The 23,251-nt window shown below is 37.5% G+C and overlaps 3 protein-coding genes across 6 annotated transcripts in view; 2 read left to right on the forward strand and 1 right to left on the reverse strand.

Annotated features, from left to right (window-relative positions):
- The window catches only part of LOC149026919 (cullin-associated NEDD8-dissociated protein 1-like), a 34,994-nt gene extending 24,275 nt beyond the window's left edge, over positions 1–10,719 (reverse strand). For 3 of the 4 annotated variants that reach the window (XR_016173684.1, XM_089157320.1, XM_089157334.1), the window contains exons 1-6: positions 10,455–10,719; positions 8,412–8,524; positions 8,093–8,262; positions 6,799–7,009; positions 5,585–5,750; positions 5,280–5,409 (exon numbers count right to left, since the gene is read on the reverse strand). Coding sequence is in view for 3 of the 4 variants with exons in the window: in XM_089157320.1 (XP_089013446.1) it covers positions 5,280–5,409; positions 5,585–5,750; positions 6,799–7,009; positions 8,093–8,262; positions 8,412–8,447 (713 nt within the window). In the remaining variant the exon portion in view is untranslated. Of the gene's footprint in view, positions 1–5,279; positions 5,410–5,584; positions 5,751–6,798; positions 7,010–8,092; positions 8,263–8,411; positions 8,525–10,391 lie in introns of all 4 variants that reach the window. The other variant, XM_089157326.1, reaches the window with a different exon arrangement.
- Positions 10,720–13,576: 2,857 nt separating this feature from the next.
- LOC149026920 (protein BEARSKIN2-like) lies at positions 13,577–16,564 on the forward strand. Its single transcript, XM_089146136.1, has 3 exons — positions 13,577–13,792; positions 14,614–14,891; positions 15,808–16,564. The coding sequence occupies exons 1-3, from the start codon at positions 13,630–13,632 to the stop codon at positions 16,495–16,497; spliced, it is 1,131 nt and encodes a 376-aa protein (XP_089002262.1). The 5' UTR covers positions 13,577–13,629; the 3' UTR covers positions 16,498–16,564.
- A 1,755-nt stretch (positions 16,565–18,319) lies between these two features.
- Positions 18,320–23,251, forward strand: part of LOC149026921 (tetratricopeptide repeat (TPR)-containing protein) — a 38,382-nt gene continuing 33,450 nt past the window's right edge. The window contains 4 exon segments of the mRNA XM_089157348.1: positions 18,320–18,913; positions 18,916–19,145; positions 20,533–20,638; positions 22,308–22,415. Coding sequence (XP_089013474.1) covers positions 18,794–18,913; positions 18,916–19,145; positions 20,533–20,638; positions 22,308–22,415 — 564 coding nt within the window. The 5' untranslated portion in view covers positions 18,320–18,793.

Below are 23,251 nucleotides of genomic sequence, written 5' to 3' on the forward strand. Positions count from 1 at the left end.
GGAGAGAATTTCAGGACACAAAAAAAGAAAGGTCAAACAGGGAAGTATCAAGAAGGCAAGGAAGGAAACATATCATCTCTTATCCTTAGACATAGGCAGAAGTGTAAACCACCATTTTGAAGGAGAGAACTCCTCCGTGCATCAGCTGGTCCTAATGTCTGAAGGGAGAGTTGGTATGGAAGGGATCTCACTCACCCATAGCAACCCAAACAACAACTATGAAGAAGGGAAAGAACTACTGAAACTGAACCAAGTGATAACAGCAGGACCAGGTTTGACAGCAGAAAGGTAGTTGGGTAATAAGGTCGACGGCTTGGATTGCCATAAGGTAAGGACTTAATATCCAGAATTCCAGAAGATAGTATACTAAATGTTATTCAACCTAACTATGCTTCCAGAAACAGAATAGGGCAGCAAGAGATGATAATAGTCCATCGGTAATGAGAAATGGAGAAGGCACAATGATAACAATGGAGAAATAACAGCACGGAATCTTAGAACCAACTAAGGATTTAAAGAAGACTAAGAAAGACCTGGGATAGAAAGAACGTAACAAGATTTTACCTGTGATGAGGAAAGGAGAGAAGAACAGTCAGAGCAACTCAATAAAGTACACAAGCATACACTGGCCTACGAACCAATAACACGTTCATCATTCATATTTAAATTTTTGGCATGAATTATAAACATATAAAGAGAAGCAATAAAATAAACAAAGACTACAAACTGAATCTGCATCATTTTTGTGGGCCAAAACTATGGGTACCTAGGTTGCACATAAGATAAAGTATTTTATGTCCACAGTTTTCATGTTATGTTTTAGGGAAAATTTCAGGAACATCCCACAATAATTGGCAAAAGCACCGACACCCCAAAACTATGCCAAATTGGCAATGACACCCAAAAATGTCTCTTAAATCTGCACAAGAAACACTACACTCCATTAGCATAAGTCATGGTTAGATGATTTCATGATTCCTACATTTGCCCTTGATCTCTTGTGACATTAGAATGTCCATTGTAAAATAGAATCCAGAATTTTATCTTCTTTCTTCCTCCATTTGTCATTTTTATGTTATAAATTATAAAATATAAAAAGATACAACTAAGGGTATATTCATCATTTCCTCTAACTAATTAACGGTTCTAATGGAAATGGGGGCGGCTGCCAATTTGGCATAACACCGGGGGGTCTCTATGCTTTCCAGCAAATATCTTGAGGTGTCCCTGAAATTTCCCTATGTTTTTAATTGAACTGGTTTGGTAGTTTTAACCAGTCTTTCAGTTTACGTTATTCTGGAATATTCTAGTTTTGTTAATGGAATATTCGTTGTAATAGACTCCGTCTTGAGTCTGGTTCAATAGCCTATTGAATTTAAGTAACAGCTTAAGGATTGTATTAGGCCTTCCCTTTCCTTCTCAGTATAGTTGTCTATTTTTGAGTCCTTTATATAAGATGCAATAGGGCAAGTATTGAAAATTAATTAACACCTGTTGAAAACATGGACTGAGGTTTTCTAATTAGAATAGGATTATGTTTCCTAATAAGTCTAGAGTTTTATTTCTATTTGTTTTATATTTCCTTTTCCTACTTAGTATAGGGCTTAACTAGGTTGTAAAAATACCCTATTGTGGTCTTGTGAATAATATACTTTTGAGGAGCAATTCTTCACATTACAACAATACCAAATAGGTATAATGGTATAGCATGGTATAATGGCATAGAGGGGAGGGTGCAATGGAGAAAAGAAAAAGAGAGAGGGAGCCACAGGGTAGGGGAGAGGTGGAGGAAGGGCTCGGAAGGATCGCAGGGGGTAGGGGAAGGGTTAATAATGCAACCCCACGGCTGGGCTACAGTTTCGAGGATCTTTTTCCTAAACCTCCTTTTGCTGGCTTTGAAAACTCAGAACAGAATCAGAGAGAGAGAGAACCTGCAGAATTTCTGGGTTGTTGCAGGCTGTGGGGGAAAGGGAACCGTAAGCCGGAAGGAGGGAATAGAGTTGGGAAATAGTAGGAATGATTTTACTTGCAATCGCAGGGCTTGGGAGGGGAGAAGCTACTGAAATTGCAGTAGCAGGTGCACAAATCCAGCCGCAGGTCACCCCTAGGGATCCCACGACTTTCACAGTCTATTTTCCCAATCAAATTTAATTTATCAAAACTGAAATTCTTTTCAAGACTTGATTGGTATTTATGGAAAGAAATTAAACTCCTACTAGACTCTTCTAACTTCAATTACTTGCTAAACAAGGACTCAAATAACTAACTCCCAAAATAGAAACAAATTCTAAAGGATAAGAATCCCTTTGGATAATGGATCTTATCACAACCAACTTCCTTCCTACTTAAACTGAAACTCTCAAATAAAATTCCACTGAAATTTAGGAATGGACTCCTAAAATTTTGCTGGACTTGTCCCAACAAACTAGGACTCGATCCATGGGTGGGAAATGACAAAATTACCCTTATTCTGGTTCCCCACCCACCAAGAGTTTGCAGCAGGGGCTAATGGGTTTGGACCCTCTTTCGGCCCCTCCTGGGCTGCCTTTACAACTCAATACCAATCAAAAAGAATCTCCTAACAGTCTTGCAAAATAAATAGGTAATTATCCAGAAATAAGATTCCAACTGAGACTCTTGACTAGACTAGGACTAGGACTTTGTCATATCTCGAAATACAGATCCAAATAAAGAAATAAAGACAGATCCATGACCCTTGGATCGAGGGGGTTCCAACCAGACCCCTACTTGAGTCCTAAAGGGGCTGGGAAGATGACCAAAGTACCCCTGGGGCATTCAGCCAGCCTTAAAGTGGGCCTTTTATGTCTGGTTTTTGGGGCCCCATTATAGGGGACCCAACCCTGGTTACACCAGCTTGGGCCCTAAGATCTACCAGCGGTTGTGAAAAACATACCCACTACCAGAATTTCATGTGGCTGTTCTGATCTTGCAGGCTCCTTTTTTGCCTACTAATTGTGTGGGTTTTGAAGATTTTCAGATGCCTTCTTGATCATCCATCTTCAGTTTGATTGGTTTCCATGGAGCAGTCTTCTCCATCAAAACGAGGCTCTTTTTTTTTACTTGGGCTGAAGGTATGAAGACAACCTTCCTATTTTAACCCCTTTCTACAACTTGTGCTATAAGTAACCCTCATTTTCTGTTTCATCCTATAAATCTGTTACACTTGCTGCAGTTTCAGAACCACAGGAAGAAGAGAAGAGAAGAGTGAGAAGGAAGAAGAATAGAATGAAGAAGAGAGGATAGAGGTGGCACATGATTCCCTCCCCCCTCAAATAGCACTTTATTAATAGCAAGTAGCTAATCCCAATGTATGATTTATTTCCTAAACAAAGTAACACAAAAAATAGAAACCAAGGCAAAAAGAGACTAGACTGGGTATGCTTGTCAACCAACCTACAACAATAGAAACATAAGCTAAAATAGGAAGTATCCCCTAGACTAATAAGTAGAAGCTAAGGAAATCAGATAAAATCTGGGCAGAATAAAATCAGATCTTATCCAATGGGTAGACCCCCACATGGTATGATTAGCACTAAAGTCGTAAATCGCACATATCTTAACAAAATTCTCTAACTTCCTAGTTTGACCTCCATTTTTATTTCGTATATATTTTGTTCCTCCCACTCTTAATATATCCTGAAAGCCCCTTAATATTCTGCTGTGTTCCAAAATTGATACCCCCTTCAATAAATTTCAGTATATGTATCTAAAGAATTGCCATTACTTCTCACATATGAGTAATTTAATATTTTATACTAGGGCGGTGAACCCATTAGCGATCCCAAAGCAAGGTTTCAGGCCAAGTGGTGTATCAATATAGTACATAAACCAAGAAAATAGATGTTCCAAAATTTTAAAACATCATCCATCCATTAATTGAGAGATAATTAGAACACAAAGAATAATATATCAGCTCCAAAGTAATTGAGATCGATGTTGTTTGTAATGTAAAGCTAAGATCAAGGATAACTTGGCCCCAATAAACCCACAAATCAGAAAACCAGAACTACAAAGAAAAGTTCGAAGTTTAAGGGGTATGGACAGCAATAGTTCAATTCAATAGCAACTTCAACACATGCTTGAATAAGAGAAATATGAGAAATGGGATAAAGCTGGTCCAGCTCTCTGAAGCTCTCAGCTAGGATCCTCAACCCCTCACACTTCTTATTACTCAAGAAAGCGAGAAGAGAATACAGCAAAGCAAAGCTTCATTAATTAAATCCAGAAATTTGTGTGTGACTGAGAACAGCCAATCATATATGCATACAATCATATATACATATAGAGAGAGAGTGAGATCATAGACTCTTCAACAAAAATAAATAAACTGCTAATGTAGAAAATAGAAACTACTTTGCCAATTTATTTAGGCTCTTTTTGGTATCAATTATCATTCTCTATTATGCTTATTTAAAAGAAATAAGTACAATAATTTATTATTGGTTAAGAATGAAAAATGGTTTGGTGAATTTTGTCAAAAATAAATTATGGAATGAAAAATAAGTTTGATATGTCAAAATAAAAAATTGTTAGAAAATGATAGTGAGCAAGTGAGAAAAGAGAAAAGAAGAAAAAAATATGGTTTTTTATAAAATAATGTGTATTGACTATTTTACCCACATCTTAACTATAAAATTTTAAGCAAACCTATGCATAAATGAAGAGAATGAAATTCTCACCATAATCCATAATAGACAATACAAAACAAAACTGATAATAGATGCCAAACAATTTAAAATAATGAAAAATTCTCATAATTGAGAATGATAATTGATACCAAAAAGAGCCTTAGCTAAGATTCTAAGCAACAAAAAAAAATAGAAACTTCTTTGATTTCAAACAAGAGAATTAGATCCAAGGAAATAAAATAATTTAGCAACTTCATAAAGGTCTATAATCTCAGTCTTCAAGAAAGATCTTCACATGATCTACTCTTGGGCCCCACAAATCTTTAAATACTACTCCTTCAAGACAAAAAAAAAGGCAGTGACACTGTTCACGTGAACAGTGTTTTGGCCTCTTTTTGGTCCTTTTAGATAACCAGCTGGGCTGATTTGACCTGATCCAATTGGTCTGTTTGAAGCTGGTCCAGTCCAGCCCCAAGTTCTACAGTAGTTTGTGCTTATATAACAGGGAGAATTTACATGCTCCACTCCAAGTATGAGATTATCTTTCCTTTTAGATAACCAAAGATTTTTGTTCAAAACAGTAGGGCAGAAACCATGCACAAATCCAAAAGGAAAAGCTTCAATGCTAACCTCAGGGCTCCAATCATCTGAATGAGCGTTCGAGTCATTTCAGGCTTCAGGCCCTTATTTTTCAAGAACCGAACAACTGCTACCGCTGCTTTCGTCAACAGATCATCCGACAAACTTGATGCAACCGATACTAGAAGCGAAAAAGACATTTCCTTAAATTAAGACTCTCAATCATCATCCGAATTGTTTTCAAATTGTTTTAAAGAAGCTGCATTTTAACAAAGGCAGCTGCTACAATTGCAAAAGGAACAAGATAATCAAACAATACAAAAAAGAATATTAAGCAGAAGCTCAGTCCAACTCACAAATACAAGAAATGGATTTCTTTCTGACACTGGCCTGATTGGAACCCAATTGCAACAGTAGAACACCTACGAACAACTCATGCTTTGCTGTCATACGATTCCCAAATCTATGAAGAACATCACAAAAGATATCAAGGCATTCGCACTTAATCTCAGTGGTCATTCCCTGCACAAGAAAGAAAGTGCACCAGGGAATTAGATGAACCTCCGCATTCAAATCAGGAAAATTAAAAGATTTAGTGAATTTGGTGGAAAAAAATGACTGCTTGAGCTACAAAATGAGATGGTAATGCAATCACACCTCAAGAACAATCCCTTCTTTGGTAAGGGTTGAGCTTATGTAAATTATGTTTTAGGTTGCAATGAGCTCAACTATAACGGTCTGTAGATATTTATGAAAAACTCAGGTCTAAGATATTAGCCTCCTTTATTAATATTTTAGGAAGAAAAAAAAACCGTGTTGCAATGAGCTCAACTATAACGGTCTGTAGATATTTATGAAAAACTCACGTCTAAGATATTAGCCCTCCTCTATTAATATTTTTAGGAAAGAAAAAAAACCCACAAACAGTACAGGTATTGGGCCTGACTCCAAAGCACCCCTCTAGGACGCCTCATAGACGACGGACAAGCACTTGGCAATGGCCCCTTTTTTTTGGAGAAGGTAGTTTCTCTTCTTTTTTTTTTTTTTGGTGGGGGGGGGGAGGGGAGGAGAGGGGGGTGTTGACACATGGGGGTGGTCTTGGCAGGTTTTCTAATATTTGTTCTTGCATTTCAATGGAAGTTTCAATATTATCTTTTATATCCATGTTAACATTTGTGAGAATACATGATCCAATTTCATGTGCATACAGTCAATCAAGCCATTGTGTTTATTGGCCTAGATTAGGTTGTACACCAAAAATCAGACCCCCCCCCCCAAAAAAAAAAAAAAAACCCCACCAAAACAGTCAATCGAAAGTCGAAACCAAAACCATTGTACCATGTTTCGCTGAAATTTTGGTGAAATCTCGATATCTCGACTGTCTTGACTTTTAGACATCAGTATCAACAAATATTCTTGATAATTCAACTTATCTTTCTTGACCAGGTAACATCAGAATGTGCATACCAGAATTCCTACGTACAATATGAGAGAATATGCAAGCTTATCATGTGCTAAACGCCTAAATCTAAATGAATGAAAGAGTGAAAGAAAATGAATGAGAACTTACAGCACTAGTTATTCCTTTTAGCAATTCAGGAGTAAGATGGAATACAACACATTGTGCAGCAGGTGTCGTAGTGACTTCTGAGACTATTGTTTTAAGGGCTATAATTGCAATGTGACGATTCTGATCCTTCCCATTTAGCAGTTTAAGAGACAGCTTCTCAGCCATTTCAGAAACACTTGCCACACCAACCTTCTTTACAAGAGGTACCAAACTGCATGACGACACAGAAAGCAGTAAAGAATCAAATAGGATATGACAGCAAACTAATGACTACACAAAATTACCAGCTGAAACTTCCCCACATTTGAGAGAGGATTATGAGTGGACAAACATGCATATAAAATTTCTTGCAAATATGACCATTTTTCCATGCAGAGTCCAGAATGCTTAGCAGTAAAAAGCCTTGTTGCAGCTTTGTTCTCCAGAAGGTAACATCTAGACTAAGAATGCAATGGTACAGGCAAAGATAATTTAAAGCAATACAGAAAGCAGAAACACAGCCAAATAAACTCTTTATCACCCACACCATACACAGAACATCAAGATACTGAGTTCTTAGCAAGTTAAATTCTGTTCAAATTTGAGCACATTGGGAAATTTTGGCACTTAAAGCTCAAAGCAGACCAAGCATGGCAACCGCTACCAGGACCATATAAAATTTTGAAGCAAACAACAACCACTAAGAACCACAGTTACAAGTAAGGAAAAACACAAATATATAATAAACACCCATCTAAACAATCAGATAAGGATGATCCAGGTCTGTAAGACAATGGCATGAAAAATATAACTACAGGAGTTGAAAAGCCAACATCAGCACTCATCCTACTGAGTAAGATAATAAGTTTATGACCAGAAAAAGTGTAATAGCTCCTGCAAATTCAGAGGGATGGAATGGTAGCAAAGGAAAAGCAAAATCTATCAACTAGCAGTCCAAGAAAGGGAAAACATGCTCTTAGGATATTTAAATTTAGCAACCAAGTAAAACTGTAAAAGACATCCATGGATCAATGAGGTGTCAGGTTGAAACACCCAGCCCAAATATTCCGAGAATAAAAACAATTTGGGCTAAGAGTGTAAACTACTTTTGCACTAATGACAACAAAACATGAGATGAATGAGTTAGTTACAGAGGATCAATGAGCAGAAAGAAAAAAAGATCTCTTACCACCAACATAAGGCACAAATTTTATAAAAATGGTAGTTACAAAGGATAAATGAGCATAAAGAAACAAAAAGATCTCTTATCACCAACATAAGGCACAAATTTTAGAAAAGTGAGAAATTATCAAACCATTTCACAGCCAATCCAGAAACATCACCAGATCCATCATTGAGCTGCTGTAATACAAGACGGGTCAATCTCATCTCCATGTCCGAATCAGCTTTAAAACCATCTTTGCTCAACTCATTCAATAAATCAGATGTTGCCATGTATCTGTAATCTTTGTCCTTACTGATCATCTGCAAATATATTCAAGACGCTCAAAACCTACTAGTCCATCCTCTTCCAGTGACATAACAACAACTTGACAAAGGGGTGTGGGAGAGAGCACGAAACTTCTCAGTATGCTGTACATGAAGTTTATGAACATGATTGGTGCGAGGATTACCCTTTCCAATATATTGTTCATAGACAAATATGCCATTTTCGAGACTATCAGTGGGAGTGATGTCCGTGATCAACCCAGCAAAGGAAAGGAAGTGCTTTCTTTTATCAACACAGCTGAAGAGGAAAATATGCCATCAAAACAAAAGCAAAACAGTCATAGAGTGCGCATATGATGTGATTGCGACCCCAGTCCTATAACCCAGTTTGTAGATCACCATGGGTCCACAGAGTTGAAAAATAACTCAAGTTCAGGGGCAAAACTGTTAATGCTGGAAAGTTCAGGACCAACAAATTAAAAGGGCACATTCCCCCCCCCCCCCAAAAAAAAAAAAAAAGAAAGAAAGGGGGATTCATGTCAAACGATTAACTTAGTGGGGATATCAGAAAACAAGGGGTAATGAATGAAATATCTTAAGGACTAGATGGGGTTTTAGGTTAAGAAAGGTCTTTATAGGCCTTCACCTTATAACAGCGGGAAGACAACCTTCCCACCCAAGATCACCCAGTGACCAAGAGCTGAATTCGATGCAGAGAACCCACCAACAAAACCACAATTTGGCCTGAGATTTCAGGCTTAGGATCCTCATACCAGTCCCTCTGAATGCCAGTAACAGCCACCCCAATCAGTAGCAAAGGAAAAGATCTGGGGTCTGAAATAGTAGAGATGGAAGGGAATTCAGTTCTGGTTGCAGTATTGCAGCTCACGCAAGAAAGAACATGGACACAAATCCTAAGGCTCCAGTCACCCAAGGATAGTAATCCTTTACGCAAAACTTTAGGACCAATGGCTTGAACACAATGGAATTCTACCCAGATATTCATGAACCACAGTTGACACTAGTTATAGGAAGAGAAAAGGATGAACAGAAACAAAATAACAATAGGAAGAAAACTAAGAAAAAAGAGCACAGGAATCAAGACTGAGGAAAAGAAGAGGTGGTCAAGAACCAGAAATGACTGGTTACGGATTCTGCTGGGATCGAAGCACAGGAAGCAGAACGAAGATAAGGGAGAAGAGAGAGAGTGTGTGTTTCTTTGGCAGTTACATGTTTATATAACAGAAAAATCCCAACTAAAAAAGAAACTTGTCCTATGCTGGAAATTCAAAACAATTAGGAAACTAATCACAAGTAGCTCTCTCCTATTCTAATCAACAAAATAAAAGATTATATATCCCAAAGTAACATCAAAACCCTAAATATGCTACCAGATCCAAAACCCAAAATGAACCCTGTTCATCTCCATACGGGTTCTGAAACAGGTTGGTGCCCCCATGGCCCCATCAATGGAAGCGGTACTGTGTCAGTGTAATTCAAGAATAAAAACCTTTGAAATGGTTATCAACTCAAGACAGAGGAACAAGCATTTGAATGTAAAATTTTGGATAAATAAGTGAATTGAAAAGGAGGAAACAAATGATTGCTGAACATGCATTTGACTATAACATTCTCAGGACGGAGGCAATAGAGTAAAAAATCTTTTGTTTCTTTTCGTACTGGGGCAACAGATAGCAATGTCTTTGCATTGAAGGCTCGGTTGTTGTTGTCATTGTTGTGGTAACAGATTCAGACGTAAATGATAAGCCAATCTTGGACGTTGCATTTCATTTTCTTCCAGCTTTTTCAAAATAATTTAACGCGGTATGTGATAAAATTAAAATCAAACAACACAATACCTTTATACCACGAAAAGCCCTACCAGAACAGCAGGCTACCGAAAACGAAAATATAGATATCAACGTTGCTCGCCAGTGGAGCATAAATTAGATGGGAAAGTTAAAGTAATAAAATAAAGATCGTGGACGATGATAGGAACCCTACTTGCCTACTTCATTACAACACATTGCGATCAGAAACACAGAAATCTTAACTCACAGGAGTGGGGTAAGAGGAACTAATCAGAAAAGGCCAATTTCACATCAAACCAAAAAGAAAATCTAAAGAAAGTTTAAAAAAAAAAACAGCGTGTGAGAAGTGCTTACAAATAATGAGAACTGTGAATTAATGAAGAAAGAACAGATGAAGATTGGCCGCCCTAGCTTTACCTCTTCGAGGAACCGAGGATTGAACGGTAGGAGTGTTCTCTGTGTTTTCTCTGATCGACGTAATTGAAGACCACTAGGAGTAAAGTCGAATGTGAGAATTGCCAGCGTAGATGAAACAAGCCCCTAGAGAACTAGAGAAGGCGGGAAAACGATATTATTTTCTCAGACAAAATAACCATTTCTTGAAGAAAGAAAGAAAGACCCTTAGGAAGCGAAAACGACTGCTCCTTTTGGCGCTCCACTGTACGATTTTCACCGTTCGTTAGTCTGTTATTTTTTTGGTAAAAACCGTTCGTTATTCTGTAGATTAATTCATGTTTTCTTTCGCGGGCGGCGAGATTCAATCGAGATTTCAACATGATTCAAACAGGAGTTATAATTTATAAAATTGATGTTTGGTTGTGGAATAAAATATGTGGATCCCAACATTTGATCGACGGATTTTGCAAGCTTTGAAATCTCGATTTCACCCCCCAAAAAAAATTCATGCGTTTTTACTTTCGAATTAAAGATAATTTTACTCCATCCGTCGAGATTTGAAACCCGGCACGAACCAGATCAAAATAATTCACGTCCATGCGCAACACTGAAGCAAACAGAGTTCAAATGTCATAAAGCTGCGCTTTACCGAAAAATAATGTTATAAAGGTCTTATAAGGTCTACGGACCAAGATCAAGAAATCGAAATTGTTTTTTTTCGGTAAAAATAATTCGAACCTTTCGGGGGAGGGAAATCATGCAACGGGATCCACATCCCCTGTAATTCATTTCTCTGTAATTCCTTGCAATTCCCTCATAGGATTGTGCCATGGCATTTAAGTAATCCAAAGGTTATCCAATTTAAACTAAATTTAAATTTTATTTTACAGGGAAAATGAATTATAGACGATATGAATCCCACGAAACGGCCTTCTGGTTCTAACTTCTAACGTTATTTTTATTTTATTTTAAAAATTCTAACGTTATTGCGTTAGCATATTCCTATTGTTCATGCAACTAGAGGTCGGTTATCTAGCTTATGCGTCCATTTTGGTGTAATAGTGTTTATTCAACAGCCCTATTGGTCCCAGCACCAAACTACGTGAGTCATTCTATAAAAATATTGTAGCTCACGATAATTTTTATATAGATACAGTAAATCTAAAGAGGTCATGAATTTAAACCTTTGCCCCTTACTATACCTTCTTCCCTAATACGGGATTGTCTCCCGACAACTATTGACCACAAATTACAGTGGAACCCACAGGTTAAAGTGATTTTCTTTCTAAATTAAATATATTATCATTTTTTACTTGTAGATTCCACATAATTTGTAGTTGTAACGCCATCCCCGTCAAGGGAGATGATCCATAGCCTTCCCGAGTTCACATTTTTTACAATTCTCTATAATTTTCTACAATTCTCACCTCCTACAAATTTCTGTAATTTCTATCTATAATTGTGACAGGTGGCAATTAATTATCCAAATGGCATGATTAGAACCCAACTAGGAATTGAACCTAATAAATCTCTAAAATTAAGATTCAATAAAAGAGGGGAGACAAAATTGGAAGAAAATTTAAGAATTTATTATGTTCAATTATTAATTGGGTTCTAATCATAACTCTTGGATAATTAATTACTACGTGTCAATCTTGTATCTTTGTACATGTGAGGGGAATAAAAATCAAAATATCAATTATTTTAGAAAATAACAATCTATAAACTATTTTACAAAACCCCGCAAAGCCGAAAAAAGAGCACCGCCAAGTAATTGAACAACTTTAATTTCGATGATGCCCTCATTTACCAAAAACCCAAGCAGTGATTGAGGGCAAGCTGGCCATTCAAGCACACAACCTTCATGAAGCCCTAGTTTACTCTTAGGATCAAACTTGCTCCCCAATCTTTCATCCTGTTTCTTGCCTAGTAAATCATATTTCCGTATTAACCTCGATGCTCTTTCTTTCTTTTGACAATTCACTTCCACAGTATCCACAACCACCCATCATTACATTTCAATACTCAATTCAGAACATTACACAAAGTATGCAAATTTTTTTATAACTGAATTTGTCTACACTGGAATCTATCAAGTTGGGAAGGACAAAGTGGGTTGAAAGAGGAAAGGATGGGATGAGAATCATGCTTAAAGGGATAACTTTAAGGCTATTGGATCTGATGGGTAGAGATGGAAATTTATCCAATCAATTTCCTTGTCAGAAATTGATTATCCATTTGCTTGTAGATGTATAACATGTGTTTAATTATCAGATCAAATGGTTGAGATTCATTTATAAGTCATATCAAAGAGTCGTAAGACTTAAAAAAAAAAGGAGTTGTGATTAAATTAAAAAATAAAGGATATAACTTATAAATTGATCTCAACATTTTGACGTGATGTTAGGACATATGTCACACATCTACAAGGAAATGAATGGTCAATTTCCTCATAAAAAATGGACTGAATATTAGTACGAGTAAAAATAGGTTTGAGAAGGATTTGGGCTTTTTGCTGATTTGAAATGAAATGGGCTATTTGGTAATTCAGTGCTGCATACTGATTACAATTTACATGATGGGCCTTGCATGAGAATACGTAGCACCAGAAGAATAAATCTCTTTCATATTTAATCACCTTTTCCCATTCATGTACCCCTAAATCCCCGAACCAAAGCATAGGAGAGTAACAAAATCAGAAATCAAGGAAGACGCGTATCTCGTCAGTCAAGTAAAAATTAATCTGAAATCCTCAAAAAGTCGTCCCTCCATATGCCAAACCTCAAGCTATCGCTGCTGCAACTCTCAACCAGAAATGAAAATCCCAATAAGGGACTTGCATCTGTTTCCAAGCGTTGCTTTGGGAACAATCAAATTCCTCATAGTTATATTAATTTTAATTTTCTCGGGATCCTTTAATGCTTTACTTTAAGTTGTTCAATTAAATTAATCAGAAAAAATCACCAAGTTATCCTCCTAATCTCATCCTTTCGGTCACTTGCTCTCTACGATATCTTTAACCAGACCCGCCGGCGTCGTCACCGGCGTCAACGTTTGACATTACATCATTTTGGAACAGACATGATATATAAATGATTCTTCAATTCTTCTTAAGGGTTCATGAACTGATTGTTTCACAGGGAAGAGAGACTAATTCCGAGGCTTGTTTGGGAGAAATTCATCGACAGCGGAAAGGATGGATTCTTCGAATTGTGGAGTTCCACCTGGATTTCGGTTCCATCCAACAGATGAAGAGCTCCTTCACTATTACCTTAAGAAGAAGATTTCATTCGAGAAGTTTGATTTGGAGGTAATTAGGGAGGTGGATTTGAATAAGTTGGAGCCATGGGACTTGCAAGGTAATGTGAATTAGCTCGGCAACTGTGTTGGCAAGATCTTTATATACAAGCCCTTTGCTGTGTTGAACTTGGGTTTCAATTCTAACTCATCCACTAGTGAAAATTTAATTCTAACTCGCCCACTAGTGAGAATTCAAGCAATTAGCATTGACTATGTTAAGGAAGTCGTTTTCTGGTTTCTGTTGGTTAACGTTTTACTGTCTTTGGTATTTTCTTGTTTATTTGCTAGGTAGTTTGAGAACATAGAATCTCACACTTAGGACACCTTGTTACTGCTGCTGCTGCTAATTGATTACTGGGGTTCCACTACTCAAGAGCTTATAAAACTGTCATTCTGGCCTTCTGAGACGCTATTATTGTTAAGATCTGTGTTTTGAATTTATGATAAACAGTAACTAGCTTCTGGAATGCAGCACTTCCATAGCAAATGATAAGAGAATCCCTCTTCTCGTTGGAGTTATAGGATCATTTTGTCAAGTTCATATTGCTGCTACAATTGATGCCATCTGATAGTTTAAGAAAACACCAATAATTTATACAAAGTGAACTACTAAATATAATAATTGAAGAATTTGAAGGATTATTTCCCTATGCATATTGACAGTAGGAACAATATATATCAGATGCAGTATGAAGTACTCACATTCAATATTTTTGGAACGACTACAAGTGATGTCAAGATGAAAAACCCACGAGACATGATTTGAATTATTGTTAAAATAGTGTCGGATTAGTAAGTTCCAAGTATCAGTCATTCATGCAATATTAGAAGCACTAGAACAGTACCTAATGAGTTAAATTTGCTTTGTTTCTTTTAACAGAGAAGTGCAGGATAGGATCTACTCCACAGAATGAGTGGTACTTCTTCAGTTACAAGGATAGAAAATACCCAACCGGTTCAAGGACGAATAGAGCTACAAATGCAGGGTTTTGGAAGGCGACTGGGAGAGATAAATGCATCAGGAATAGTTACAAGAAGATTGGTATGAGGAAAACCCTAGTCTTCTATAGAGGGAGAGCACCCCATGGCCAAAAGACAGATTGGATCATGCATGAGTATCGACTTGAAGACTGTGATGATACTCAAGGCAACCTCAATGTAAGATATTCCATGATCCTAATAAGTACTTACTGCTGTTGATACTTCTAATTAAATAACCAATCACAATTAAAACAATAAAACTAGTACTCTCTCTCTCTCTCTCTCTCTCTTACTGCAAATCAATAATAGAAAGAAATAGATATCACGATCAAATACAAGAATGCAATGGTACTTCAACTGGATAATAGGGATATAGTTAGTTGTTTTCAAAATTCTGAATCAAATTGTTTACCTAAAAAGAAAGAGTTCACTATAGATTTATGGTAAAACCTGATGTAATGTATTGTAATAGGTTTACATAATGCAAGAAAAGGAAAATCTCAAACATGGGTGTGCTAATTCATCAAACTCAAAGCCTAAAGCCTTATAACAGCCCTTTAGCAGGTTATATTCGGTAACCCAGAAAAAATAGTAATGTATATCTATCTCTCCTCAAATTTTCTTTTGTTTTCTTTTTCATTTTTTCCATACCATTGCATTGGAAGGGATAAAAGCATCATAACCCAACACTATTTTCGTAAAATTAACTATAAATGAACCCATCATCAGGGCCAGCGCATGTGTGCCAAGTGTATGCATGGGATCTGATGATGTGGTCCTCCAGTAGACAATGTAACAAGATCTATTAAGTGTGGGGATTAATGGTAGTGTCAACTCTTGCACGTGTGCATGTGAAACAAGTCAACTTTTCACACTAAATTGGAGATACGAGGTTAAGTAAGAATGAAGCAATGGAGTTAAGCTTATTTATTGATCTGCTTCAAAGAATCAACCCAATTTGTATCTCTTGGGAAAGGTTGAAATCTGATGGGCGCGACTAACTAACTGGTTTAAAACATCTCTTTCAGCCAACATGGCAACATGCATGTAGCTGGCTTTTTCTTCTCATTGCATGCCACGTATTTTATTGCAGGAGGATGGCTGGGTGGTTTGCCGAGTTTTCAAGAAGAGGCACTTGTTCAAAATTGAAAATGAATGTGGCGGCGGCGGCAGCGGCAGCAGCGGTGGTGGTGGTGTCGGCGGCGGTGGTGGTGTAGGCGGCGGGGCTTTTAACTCATCATATCGCCAACACAATAGCACGTTGAGTTCCAACCAGCAGCCTCGCACAGTGACTCTCGGAGACACTGAGTACCTCCATAGACAACACTTTCATGGCCTTGCTCTGCACTATTCTCAGATACCATCAGCCCCTTCTTATTCCAACATGCAACCTTCACCAGTTCTTCATGACTTTTCCACGCTTCTTCCTTCGGACACTAACCACCACCCATCCATGGTGAAGAACCTCTTGTCAAGCCAAAGAGATAGCGACAGTACTGGTGGTGGCAGCGAGAACCTCACCGCCGGACAAGCACATTATCAACCCCATCATCAAGCCTGTGACCCAAACTTGGAGATTGGGACGTGCGAACCAACTCAACAACACCTGGTGGGAGGAAGAGAGGAGGGCCTTAACGACTGGGCCATGCTAGTTAATTCTCAGCTTGGTCAAGAGGATTCCTCCAAAGCGGTGAGGTTTGGGGATGCAAATCCTACGTCAGTTCACCATATCAATCAGCTTTCACTCCGACGAGAGATGGACTTCTGGGGCTATGAGAAGTAGAAATAATGGGTATTTTTTTTATTATTATTATTATTTTTCTTATGTCAAGAATTTGTTGGTCTAATACTTTCTCATTACTTCTTAGATGTAATTAATGAGCTATTGCTGGCAGAGAAATAAGTTAAACTAAAGTGAGTTTAAGCTTCTTCTCACAATGGCCACAGCCCTTTTAATGCTTTGTTCCATTGATTATCCGTTTAAGTTTTTTTATGTTCTAAATACGATGTGTGGATACTGAAATGTGTTTGTTAAGGGATGAAGAGAGAGAATAGGAAAACTGGAAGGTCTATCAAGAACAACATAGAGGGATGCCTGACCCTTCCCTCCCGTCTAGAATATCCCAACATCATATGCAAACAAAATATAGTTTTTCGCAGAAACAAACAAAAATTAGGATTTTCTTCTCTCATAATAACATGGTAAATTAAAATTATATATTCAATAGGTTATTGCTGACATCTTCATATTATTTGGCCAAAAATCTATTTTATTAATACTTTTATTTATTAATTTTGCTTAGAGACTTATGTAGACATAGAACCATATAGAGCCTTTTGGATAAATAAGTCGATCACTATTTAGTTAACATTTTAGTTATATTAATAATGTATATATAGAGAGAGATTAAGAACAAAAAATAACACGAATTGAATTTGTTACATCGTGTATGTAGACATAAAACCTTATGAATCGACATATCGATCGATATTATTTAGTTAATAACTTAATACTTTAGTTTATAGTCCATTCCATAAAATGTCAAAGAAGAAATCGGTAAAATGAATGTTTGTGGTTATACACGACATTGATTATACACGACATTTTTCGATAAAAAAAAAATCTTATATCAGGTCACTATATAAATGCAAATGCTATGATCCATATGGTATTATAAATATATTACAATTAGCCACCTAGAATGTAAATAACATATGCATGGGTTCGCACACATTCGGCGGCACCTATATTAGTGATATTCCCCCCAAAAATATGACGTAATTTTACCATTTTTTTATTTATGTCATTTACATATAAAACTTATCTCTTATATTTCTAGTGTAATTGCTGGACTAGGATCAGTGATCAAGTTATATGACATGTGATTGCTTTAATCGAATAGTCATGTAGAGGTAGTATTAATGTTTTGCTAGATACCTATATGTGTTTTAATTGTTTGCGTTGATAGATTCCTCCATCTCATCAATGCATAAGTGTATTTGTTCTTTAGATCTCTCATCCTAACATCTTTATGATATGTGGATTCCAACATTTGCATCATTTTCAAATAGTTTCAAGGTTCTTCAGGTTTGAATGCTTTTGGAAACTAATAAGGACAATTTTCAAAGCAATCTACTTAATTTACAATCTAAGAAAAATAGCAAGGAGATATGTAGGTCGAAAGCCTTCTACATGATCCTAAGGTTCCAAACTTTCAATCATCTAAGGAAAAATAAACTAGTGTCTATTGAAGCAAACCTTGACATTTCTATTTGAACATGAAATTCACGAACAATCCCCTTTGCCCCATGATGATCACAATTTCGTCTGCTATTCAATGATGCTTAGTTGGAATTTAATGTTCACTTTTGCTTGTTTGATTTTGAAATTCGTTTAGATTTGATCTCAGTTGGAGAACCAAATTTTAGGCTCGAAACTCAATTTAACAATTATTTTATTTTTGGAAAAAATAAGAAGTTGATTTACTGTAAAAAAAAAAAAAAAAAAAAGAAAAGAAAAGAAAAAAAAAATTCTTTTTCTTTATTATGTTAGGTTAGAATTTAAATTCGGGAAGCGATACCCCCGATATTAATAAGGGCTTCGACGCTTCGTCTTCTGTTTTTTGGTCGAAACCGGAATCCGGATCTCTGGACTTCCCCACCCATCCTCTGTTTGAAAACTCTCCCGCCATTATAACCGCTTGCATCTCTTCGTCGAAATTGAGATCGCCGCCGACGAACCGATCACGAGTGAATAAACATTCGAGAATTGCTGCAAATCGTCGGAGTGAGGCGGTGTAGAAGATTGGTGATTCGTCGACATCAAAACCCTATAGAAAGTATATACAGGTCTAAGCTCGTCGTTAGCGGCACTGCGAAGCTGAGCTTCGCGCAGCGCCCAGAAAGTGGATCTCCAAAAACTTAAACCCTAGTTCATTTATATTGAATAGTTCCGGTGTAAAAAAAGGGGGCGTACCCAGTGGATAAGAGTTGCCTTTGTGCCGAGAGACTGCTTCCTGTACCAAATAATTTCAGCTTTTAATATTTTAACAGAAAGCCCCTTCGTTGATTATTTTTAAATGGCGGAAGAAAGGGCTGAAACCAGTGGTTTCCAGGAAGAGATTTCAATATCGGCCTCTGCGATAAACCCTGAAAGTGATGCTGAAGTCGTGGAGGAAGAAGAAGAAGGAGAAGGAGAAGGAGAAGGAGAAGGAGAAGGAGAAGAGGAGAAGACGACGAAGAAGACGACGATGAAGAAGGTGAAGAAGATGTGGAAGATGCGGAGTACACACTGCGGTTTGAAGGTGAAATGGATCCGTTGAAATTCATCGAGGATGATGCCGATGGGAACCAGCCTTATCAGCAATTTGAGTTTCTCGAGTATGAAGCTCTGGCTAATAAAAAGAGAAAAGCGCTTGCTGAGTCCCAACGGTAATACCATTTATACAAAACTTGAAGATTCGATTACGCATTGATGTTTGCTTTACTGGGATCAATTCATGGAAGCCGAGAATTTAGGACATTATGTAGTGAAAAACTCAGGACACATAGCATTGTAGGTCTAATTTTAAAAAATATTTGTGATATTTTGAGGTGGCATGGCCACGTTTTATCGGAGGCCTTTAAATGCCCCTCAGCAGAGAGGCGATTTAATCCATATTGAAGGAAGTAGAAAAACTGATAGCAGTGTCAGCAGACCCAAGATAACCTTAAGAGAAGTGGCGAGAAAGGACATGCATTGCTTAAGCATTGTATCTAGTATGGCCTCAAACAGGCCTGATTGGAAGGCAAAAATCTACGTTCTGACTCCATTGAGATGGACAAAAGCTTATTGGTTGTTGTAAATGTGATATCCAGAAGTGCAAAGCATGAAACTAATGACTTGTAGTCTCGTACCAAACCCTTACATGAAGATAATGTATTATATTGCAGAACCAGTTTGGTTCTATGCCAAGTAGATCAACTACAGAAGCTATTTACTTTCAGGTAGGGTTACAAAAGATAAAATTTTGACCTTATAAAGGGAACCTGCATATGATCTTTATTGAACTAGAAAAGGTCAATAACAGAGTCAGATGCAGATCTAACAAAAATTGGACTTATTTTCTTAGGAATCAACTTAAGGTTGATATGAATATGGGTTGGGCCTTCGTTTGGCAGGTTTGCATTGTAATTGGCTAACTTAATAGACCTACAGCGTGGGTGCATGAACTGAGTCAAGAATCCCCATACTTAGTATTTTTTAGTATTTTGTTTCTCCTTAGTTTTTTTAGGCTAATTAAACCATGGTTCAATTGATGTTCATTGATTTTAACTTGTCACGTGACCACATAAGTAGGTCACATAACTGTTTAGTCAGTAACTCATTAAAGGGTTGTTGAAGCCTCCACACATTAGAGGAATTCTATTTGGTTTAGAATTGTTTTCTTACCCCCAGTGAAATACAGATCAGTAGAGCCTCTTCCTCTTTGGCCGGCTGAGGAGGGTGCCATGCTCGAGTAAAATGGTGCGTTTTGAGTTGTCTCCTGTGCTGTGAGCATCTTTTTTGGGTCTTTGCAGTAGATGGTTTCCTGTTTCAGATATTTCGAACAAAAATTTGTTCAGAAAAAGTTAAGAAAGATGTTATTTTCGTCTTTTTCATAGTTGAATAAGAGGGCAGTTCTGTATTTGATGCATCTAGTTCCATCATTTATGTTTTTGAATCAAAAAAATATTGTTCCTTTTTGATAGAAAGACTAGCATGGCATGCTTAAAATAGTATCATCAAAATATATTTTCTGGGGGTTGCATGGGGTGATAATTTAAGTTGCTTTGACAGAGATGGATCTGCAAAGAAGCCTAGGCAGGAGGTGCTTGGTGCAAGTTTTGATGAAATTAGGGAGCTATTGGACTGGAGCACCAATAAGCGAAGAAGGTCACGGAAGGTACGATCTTCCCTATTTTGGATTTTTGAATTTAGAAGTCTTGTCTGCACTGCTTGTGTCAATGGGCTAAGGTTTTCTGCCATTTGGATTAAGCTAATATGTCTGATCAATACTTTTGGGTGCACCTTAATCACTGGGTTTACCATGTATCTATTATGTGCCTGGATTACCATGTATCTATTATGTGCCTGGAGTCCTTCACAAAAAGCCACCCACAGTACCACTTCTCCTCATTGCTTTTATAGTACGAAATCTGGGCCTCTCCTTCAAGATGACATGAAGCCAAGGCAACCTGTTTCCTCCAGGATTTGGTGAAACTTGAAGAACTGCTCTACACGACAAGCCCTGCTTGCAGTATCTTCTTCTCCGCTGTAATGAGGGAAGATCCAGCTTAACCATCTCAGCCAGATTAGTCTGTTGTGTCTTGTGAGATTGTTGTATGCAATGAAGAGACTTGTTGCGGGGTTTGATTGCTCCGAGAATTTGAGAGGCTTCCTGCTGGTTCTGTTAAGGATGGCTCAGTTTCTCAAACAAATTACCGACTTTGGCAAGAAGGTTTTGTTGACCATCCAGGTTAGACAAAATCTGCTGTTGCCCTTCGTTGAGGGAATGTACCTCACCTTCTAGCCTCTCTACACACTGCTTCTTTCCTGGGCCCTGATACCAAGTTGGTACATTTGGAGATGAACTCTTCTTCTTTATGATTAAAGGTCAGACACGCTTAAGAGAATGGAGTTAAGTAGCTGTATGTTATGGTTCAGTATCTCCTCTGCTTGGCAATCTTATAGACATCAAGTCACCCCTTGGGAAATTTTTTTTTCATGGTCCCCTGGTTATATCCTAGAACCCTGCAACTTTGCTTGCCCACCCAAACCTTCCTTCTTTACTGTCCCCTCCTTGTTTTCATTTCTTGCATTTTCTGTGGAATCATTTAGAGGACAGCCACAACCTTTTCTTCACTCTCCGCCTCCTTCTCCATCCAGACACAAGCTTTACCACCATCTTACATTGGGATTAGAAGACCCCTTCCTGTTGATGAGAAGTGGCTTTGGGCTTTGTTGGCAACTACCCTTTTACTTCGTTGCTGAGCTCCTTTATGAGGCTACACATTTCTCACATTTGGATAGTGCAGAATCTTTGTAGATCCATGTCCAAATCCTGCTCTATAGATTCATTTCTTTTGATGTTAGCATTGAAAATCACTTTTTTGATTGTTAGTTCCCAGGGAGAGGCATTGCTGTTACTTGAGGCTTGTATATGTCCCTTGTACCTGAGGCTTACTTATTTCCCATTCTTAGCTCTCTTGTTAGGGCAGCCTAGGTTGATATTTCTCCCTCATCTCTCTTTTTCGAGGTTTTAGTATGTTACTATTAATACACCGGGGGAAAAAAGAAAAAAAGAGAGAAAAGGAAATGGTATTTGTTTTTTCAGCTAAGAGAAGTTGTGATTCCTTGGTCTTTATATGTTTTCTTTTTTTATTTTAGTGCTTCCATTGGCTTCAGTGTTATTATTATTATTTTTTCTATTTTTCTTAGAAAGTACTTACTTTAACAATTTGCAAAAGTAAATCTTCAATTTTTTTGACTGTTTAACAGAAGATGTACCATGTATGACATGTTCCAAATGTTATCTGTGCTTGGAACATGAAGGCTAACTTTGATTTATGCAGCCTAAGAAAAGGGGAAGGCAGAAGGGATCAAAAAATAAGCCTAGTCCCGAAGTCACTAGGAAACTTGGAAATGCTAATCTTCATTTTGCATTTGGGCGTTATGAAGAGGTAAGATGTTCAACTATTAGTTTCCCATTTTGCTTCTGGTTGCTCATGGCTCTGTCCTAGTCAAACTATGATGGTTGACGTTGCATGGTTTGTTGTTCTTATTCCAATTTTGCTATTTGCTATTGTAGTTTTCGTTTTCTTTTGGTTTTTTGTTATTTGTTTTAATGATTAGATACTGCGCATTTGTCTAAAATTAGGAGATACCAAAGACAGAAAATAAGCTGGAAGGGAGAAAAAAAAGAAAGAAAACTAGGGGCCGCCTTAAGTCTTAATTCAGCCATGAAAGGGAGGTTGTGGATGTATTTGAAGATGTGTCTTCTTTTTCCATTTTGACTCTTCAGGCAACAAATATTCCATTTAAGCTCATGATAATGTGGGATTTAGGGCTTAAGAAGCTTTTTAGTAGATGTCTCACCAATTATTCTCTGATTCTGTAGTATTACTTGTGCAGATCAAGAGATGGGTGTGATGTAAGCTGTTTCCAGGACCACCTAATGAGGTCCCTAAGGTCTTGCCAGTGTCCTATGGCCCCACCAGCAACCCAGAGAATTTCGGCCAACACCAGTTTGCAGAATCTTGGTTCTGGTGTTGTTATGAAAGAATTGCCTACCATGATAGTTCCTTGCCTTCAGTTGCTTTTCTTGATTGTTTATCTGCTCCATATATACTCAGATTTCCTAATTTTCTGTCATATATTGATTTCCTTAGCATTTTGCACCGTGTATCTATCATTTGTGCAGCTACATGCATGATAAGTGGGGGTAGGATCAGTCAAGATTTTGGGACAAGTGCTATCTTAAAGTTAGGCACAACATCAGACTTGCAAGTTTTGCCGT

Source organism: Hakea prostrata, chromosome 1 (assembly GCF_041222555.1).
Source record: "Hakea prostrata isolate BN-2017 chromosome 1, UWA_Hpros_2, whole genome shotgun sequence".
NCBI classification, from domain to species: domain Eukaryota; kingdom Viridiplantae; phylum Streptophyta; class Magnoliopsida; order Proteales; family Proteaceae; genus Hakea; species Hakea prostrata.